This window comes from Cyprinodon variegatus, unplaced genomic scaffold (genome assembly GCF_000732505.1).
Source record: "Cyprinodon variegatus isolate N-32 unplaced genomic scaffold, C_variegatus-1.0 Scaffold117, whole genome shotgun sequence".
In the NCBI taxonomy this organism is placed as follows: Eukaryota; Metazoa; Chordata; class Actinopteri; order Cyprinodontiformes; family Cyprinodontidae; genus Cyprinodon; species Cyprinodon variegatus.
The window spans coordinates 383,234-390,514 of NW_015150570.1; the positions used below are offsets into that span (position 1 = coordinate 383,234).

Below are 7,281 nucleotides of genomic sequence, written 5' to 3' on the forward strand. Positions count from 1 at the left end.
GCCAGCAGGTAACCAGGAACAGCTTGTGTGTTTTAAGTTAATTGACCGCTACTGGGCTCAGCACGAGTGTATTGGTCCTCACAAGGGTATAACAGGAATGTGTGTGTGGCACGCAAAGTTTTAAGTGACGAGGTGGATTCGTCACAGTCACAATAACCATGACATGAAATTTTCATATCGTACAACAGGGATGTTCTTCTGGCAAACGGGTAGATAAATAAGGATCTCAACGAATTCGGTGGAAGCTGCATCTCGCTTGTTACGTTCGCCATCATCCCTCTAATTGTCTGCACCTGCGCTTGGGTGCAGAAGCCTGTTAAAGTGCATTATTTTCAGAGCCCCAAGACCATAAAGTTCTGAGACGCTGATTGGCCATCAAATTCACGTAGCAATAGTACATGATTGGCAGATTCTCTGCAAATGTGGGGCTGTCTGATCACAGCCCCAAGACAGAGGAGGTAGGAGTCTGTCTGTGGAAATCCACAAATGAATGACAGTAGATAGGGAAATGTAGTTTATATAATTTGTTTTGCTTATAGGTACACACTCTAGAGAGTAAAACTGACATTTATGAGTTAATTTCCAAAAATATATTTTACGTTTCTCTCTTCTTATCAGGGAGGGCGGTGCCCCAGCGCCCCCTATGGGCCGGCCGCCACTGGATATAGTATTTTTTCCCTTTTATTTAATTGAATCCACTCTGACTTATAGTCAGGATAATCAGGATGGTGTTACAGCCTGTTTGGCTGTGACATCATCCTGGAGAGAAATATCAGCTGTTCTGCTGCTATCAACACCTTTGTTTATAGATGTTGGAGATTGTGACTGTGATTGTCAGTGGGACTGGCTGGATGTCGCCTTTTATAGTTGTTTTTGTATCGCTGCTTCTGTCTCTTTGAACCCCAGTTGGCCTTGGCAGATGGCTGCTAATACTGAGTCTGGTTCTGCTGGAGGTTTCTTCCTGTTAAAAGGGAGTTTTTCCTCTCCACTGTCGCTACAGGCATGCTTAGTGTGAGGGATTGCATTCTAGTCAATTTGTCGATGCAATCAACTGGTTTTCCTTAGAAATCTTTGAATCAATTTGACTGTATGATCTGGTGAACTGTAAAGTGCCTTGAGATGACGTGTTGTGAATTGGCAATATATAAATAAACTGAATTGAATTGAAATTTGGTAACAGTTGCAGTAACATAGCTGTTTTTTTATATAAATTTTATAACTAAAATTCCAAATCCAGAATCCAGTTTGCTTATAAAAGGATGGAAATAATCTATAGAAATAAGCTGAATTTAATTGAGTAATTTGCATTAAAAGGTGGTTCAGGCAGTATGCTTGTAAGGCTTCTAATTATCATCTTATCCCAAAGGAAGGAGACCACTGGGCAAACCTGGAAACCACTGGAGTGTATATATGGGGATTTGTGGATCAATTTTTGCTTCCATGGGCTGGAAATAACATTGGTTGAATGGATCGATGATTCAGTTATAAACATTTTCTGTAATGTATTTTTAAAAAAGGGATAAACATTTATATTGAATCTTACACTGACAATTGAAAAGAATATGTAAGGGGGAATATTAGAGAATAGAACAGCAACAACGAAAACAATTATCCATCTTTTTATTTGCAATCATTTTTATGCACAATCATTTAAGAAAAAAATCAAACAAACATGCATGAGTCATCTCTGTTTTACAATAATTGTCCGGGTTCATCTCTTTCATTTTATCTATCCATTAGCTGATCTGTTGGACCCATTTAGCTGCCCAGTCTATAGCTGAGTGGCTTCAATTTGGAGGAGACACAGGCAGGGGAGCAGCTTTAAATAAAACAAAATGATTGTCGTCTAAAGGACAGAGAGTGAATCCTGTTGAAGCTGGAGTTAAAGGGATCATGGGCGTCCAAACACAAGCCCCTTAAAAGACACACAAAATTTCTGTTATATATACTGGCTACTTTATTGGCCCACATCAATCTGATCTATATCACATACATCAGATTTATGTGACAGATCTCTAAAAAAAAATTATGAAGCACTTATAGGTTATTAACAACATCTAAAATATGTATATAAAAATGGCACTATTCATTATTAAATGTAACTACAATCCAAAATCTATTCTGTTGACCCCTGAGCCACGGGACCTTTTGGGCTTGTTGCTGGGCGACAGCATGGGTTGTGTCCATGCAAGTCTTAAATATAGAGATGTGGAAAAAAAAGCTATTGAAGATTAGTCCCTCTTGAGCTCTAAATCGATGTGTTTGAGCATTTAGCAGATCGCTCTTTCAGTCCAGACACCCAAAGCAGGAAGGGTTGGCACATATCTCACAAGGATCTGATGACCTCATGATGTATGCTGTAAAAGAAAAAGAGAGAAATGGTAAATAAAGATTAATCGTACTAGGGATGTGCACAGCCATTTTTTACTCATTGCAAAAAATCAGAAAGGTGGCGGGGGGCACAGATTGTCTGATCTGTTAATAATGTAAATAAAAATGCCCCTCAGTCGTATACATTTATACTTTTGTTCATCCCACTTTTGTGGTTTTATGCTGAGAAACGTACAAATAAAATAAATAAGTGACGTGTTTAACAGCGAAATGTGACTCAATTAATCTCCAGAAAATTGAGACCACAGTATATATTGTTTTACTGTTTTTTGACACCGATAATATAACACTAATAAGATCAATATACCCCACCAAAGTGGAATCTAGCTCAATTTAAGGCAAGACCTACTGTTAATTTCAAATAAGTAACCTATTTTGGGTAGTAATTGGGCCAAAGATTGTACTTAATTAGTATAAAATCAAGCACATAGGTAAAACATAATATTTTCTTGCTTTATTTTATATTTTGTTTTGTATGCTGCTTTATATGATGGATAATTATATTTGCTGTTCTACACATTAGTTTTTAATATTAATGACCTTCTAAAAATGCATGAAAAATATCTCCTTGACTAAAGGCTCACAGAAAAATAATTCTGTAAATATAAAATATTGTAAGTGTAGACTAGTAGAGGCAAGGATGCATTTATTGTCTTGTCTCTGAAGGTAGGGTGCATGTCTCAGAGGTATGTATGGGCATGTGTGGGTGGAGCTGTAAGTGGGTGTTGACATGTGTCTGGAGCTGAATGATTGTCTAATGAATATCACCTGGATCTGCTCTGGGGCTGTTTGCTTGTTTGATTCAGAGAGAGGCTAAGGCAGGGTGCCAATATTTCTGTTGATCGCAAGTTTAAAGCTAAATAAGTCTACAAGTCTGCCTATTATACCGTACAATGCTTCATAGAAAAAGGGTACAATAAACATCCCTAACTGCAGTAAAGCTTTACGTTTCCTCCTTGGATTCAGCTGTGGAACAGATCCCTGCTCTCCTCTCCCTGACTAATTTTTGGATGATAGTCGCCTACAGTAAGTTTGCTTCTATTTTCAATAGTTTATTGTGAAATCTATTTTCCCTTCTTTAGAAGGATGTGAGCATACTTCTTTTTCCCTCTTTAGCCTTTCAAATAATAACATGAAAAGCCATTTTATAAAAAAATATTTATCATTTCCAGAAGATGTGACATGGAGAGAGAGGGAGAATAATATTCTGAAACATCCAGACAATAAAGGGCCAAAGGTTTTAGCACCACTAGGAGTTTTTCTGTGGTTGAACTCTTTTTATATTGCTCCCAAAGCTTTTTTCCCCCCTTTTTAATCTAATGCTGCTTATAGTTATGCTGGAACATATTTACTTTGTGTGCGGCCACCATTGTGCAGTCTGATGAGCTTCAAAGGGCCTCTAAGACTGTTTGTTCGGCTTTTATAAGCACTTGTCTGAAGTCACAGTTCCAGAGGTATTTTATGGAGCAGGAATAGCAGGATGTAGATTATAAACTGTGTAAACTGAACTCTAGGGAACCATTTAAGTAAACTAACCAAAGTGCATCCCTGTATTCTGAATCTAACCTAGACTCTTAAGGAGAGTTTGAACCTCAGTGATAAAACTAAGGATTAATCTGTTACACTCAGAAGTAGATCTTTACTTTATTCTAAAAAGTCATAAACAACCATTTTTTCTACAGAAAAAATAAGAATTAAGTGTTTAGTGTGTTTCAAAATGTCAGTTGTAACAATACATATTTGACATTTTAGGAACTGCACTTATTTTATTGATTTCAATGTAAAAGAAAAAAAATAAAGATTGCATTGTGAATATTGGTATTCAAGCAATTTTTCTCAAATTACCACATCCAACATAATAAAAGCATGATACAGTCGGGGTAAATGAAAAGTGGAAACTCTTTGAAGCCGGACGTTTGACTGTCATAAAGCAAGGACATAAAAGTCATCCAGCCTTTACAGGGTTCTGTTCTGTATAATCTTTTTTAATGTGTGTAAAATTCTCAGAAGAGGCTCCAAAACACCATTATATTATGAAAAGTATGAAGACAAAAAAGACAATAAGTACACCGTGGATTCAGCTGATTGTAAAACGAAGGCTTTGTGCGAATGTCCGCCCTAACCCTTATATAGGGCACTATATAGTCCCTATATAAGGGTTATGCCATTTTAGATGAGTGTCCGAATGTCTAGTGGATGAAAAAGTAGTGGACTCAAAATTTACCACAATACACCTTGAAAAGTAGTGATCATCCATTGTCACTAGAGGAGCAGATATAGCACGGAATGGGATATATCCCATCATGGGATTTGTTTGGATTTGACAGCTGTGACAAATAAAGATGGCGCAGGCACTGTGGGGAAGCGCAGTCGCGTGACCAATGGGAAGGCGAAACATAGTGATCATCTGTCCAAACGGTCAGCTAACTAAGTTTACTATAAAGCCCACCATATAGTCCTTTATATACTATATATGTAGGGATTTAGGGGTTAGGGCGGATGTTCGGACACAGCCTAAATTTCAGAGCGTGGTTTTAAACTCATATGTGTGAAATAATTTTACCACATTGTTTTTGTACCACTTTGCATCAGTTTATTGAGGTTTGTGGGCGTTCATTTATGTAGGACAATTAAATTTGATTGTGGGTGAGGTTTGGACTTTGACTGAACCTTAACAGCGACTCCGTTGTGCTGCTGTAGTTCCAGCTTTGTGTCATGTTGCATGACCCTTTGACTAAGTTTGAGCTGCTGGAAAAAAAACACTACATTATAATTTAAAGTACTATAATGTGCAAGGTTGACTAATTACTCCAGACTGATGTGGTCCTAGGGTACAGCAGATTGAATTAAAATTAATATTCAGTTTTATAAGTGTTACAATTTATGTTTTTGGTAGGTTTTAACTAAACAGAGGAATATTTGTTAAAACCAAATATCTCTATGTTGTTCATTTGTCTGGTGAGTCTTGCACTTCACTCAGATGCATTTTTCTGGCATTCTTTTGATGTTATAGAATCTTTTAAATAACTTTACCATTCAGCACTAACATTTGATATTCTCGCTAATAAAACAACTTTTTTCAGCCTCCCTCTGCTTTGCACTTTGTGACATTTGCTTGAATCTCCTCCTCTAGGAAGATTGCAAACCCTCCTAAATGTTTTGTTTTTACTTGTTAACAATTTGTTTACTTTTTCTATAGATTAATAGACGACATAAACTATTCTCCTAAAGTCATTGCTGATCTATTTCAATTTTGGCATTATGGAAACTAATTCTCCAGAATATAAAATCCTCTGCTGTCCCTTTTAAATATGGGATTTGAAGGTGTGTAGCTTGTTACACAGATTAATTTTTCCCCCACATGTTATAACCAGTTATTTCTAACATGTTATGTTAGAAATAACAGGGCATAACCGTTTTTATAGTCAATGTTTTAACAAATGTTAGTAAAGACCTGGACCTTTTTTTTCTTTTTATAGGACGATCCTTAAAATTTGAAAGTTATTAAAGGAGGCTGCCTTTTAAACCTTTTACGTGCCAGATTTATAATAATATATTCAATTTGTACTTTATCCACATCTGTGGGCACATGAATAATAATCCTTCAGTAAATTGCATTTATATTTTTCATAAATATGTTTGGTTCTGGATTATAAAGTTGGTTTTCATGGATTCTATTTTAAAATGACCATAACATTGATTAAAACATTATAGGAGCAAAGTGTGATGAGATTCAAACATATAGCATGTCTTTCTGAACATACTTATAAAAACCTACATGTATATGATTGATTATATATCTATTTATCTAACAGTTGCTAGGATAACTTCTATGTGAGAGCTTCTTCATCACTCTGTCGTGAGACCAATTTTTTGCATATGGGTCAAAATATAGATTACTTGAAGCTTATCGAAAAGAGCATTTTATGATGATCCTAAATAAACAGCATCCTTTCCTTACCTAGTCTTGAGAAAACGATTCCTGCTCCCTTCCCTTGGCACACTGGGCGAAAGACTTGAGGCAGGAGAGGGTGGGCACACACTGCAGCACTGCTTGTCTCTGCAAGATGGGGGTTGAGGCCGTCTTCCAATTCCATTAGCTCCTTCAGCTCCCTCACCGCCTCTAAGGGAAAGCTCCTGTCCCCAACCTGCAGAGGAATGTCCCAGAAAAGGTTGCAGGTATAATAAATGTGTTGCACAACCAAACCTTCTTCATGCAGAAAGTTAGAGAAAGACTTCTTTATAATTTGCCTCAAAACATTTCAGTTTTTAAAATTACATTAAAAGACTTGAAGGTTATTTAGTACAATTTGCAACAACTGAAATTATATTTAAAAGAGTGCAAACTAGAATTAGATTAAGAAAACAAATTTAAAATCAAATAAATCTGCATTTCCGACCTACCTTGACTTGCACACTCAGAGCTCCCCTCCACACACACAGCACCAAAACAAGGACTATAGCGAGGACCCTCATTTTTTCAGACGATTCAAGATAACTCTTAGTTTAAAGCAGCGTTTCTTCTCTGATCTCTGAGCTCCTCTGCAGCCTCTTTATAAAGCCTGAGCACATATTGGCACATATTGTTAAGTGATGTATTAACACACACCTGGCAGTGAGAAAGAGAGGGAGTGTGAAAGTACAAACCGCTCAAAGATAATCACAAGCGGTACCAGTGTACAATGAGTGCTTTAGATCCTCTTTTTTTGTTTATGATCTGGCTTGTGCCATATTTTTTACAGCATTTATCTCAGCTCTTTATGCCATCATAACAACTCGGTATTGACTTTAGATTAAGAACTAACCCTCAACATCCCTCAGTGCCACCTAATAAATCTCACATCTTGACTTTTCTCATGGATAAAAGTCGCAGAGCTGTTGGATGAGGAA

At 36.8% G+C, this 7,281-nt stretch overlaps 1 protein-coding gene across 1 annotated transcript; it reads right to left on the minus strand.

Moving 5' to 3' along the window:
• Nucleotides 1-1,646: 1,646 nt before the first annotated feature.
• Nucleotides 1,647-6,932, minus strand: LOC107085148 (guanylin-like). Its single transcript, XM_015375328.1, has 3 exons — nucleotides 6,796-6,932; nucleotides 6,353-6,539; nucleotides 1,647-2,357 (listed from the first exon to the last, which is right to left on the minus strand). The coding sequence occupies exons 1-3, from the start codon at nucleotides 6,865-6,867 to the stop codon at nucleotides 2,287-2,289; spliced, it is 330 nt and encodes a 109-aa protein (XP_015230814.1). The 5' UTR covers nucleotides 6,868-6,932; the 3' UTR covers nucleotides 1,647-2,286.
• Between the last annotated feature and the right edge of the window lie 349 nt (nucleotides 6,933-7,281).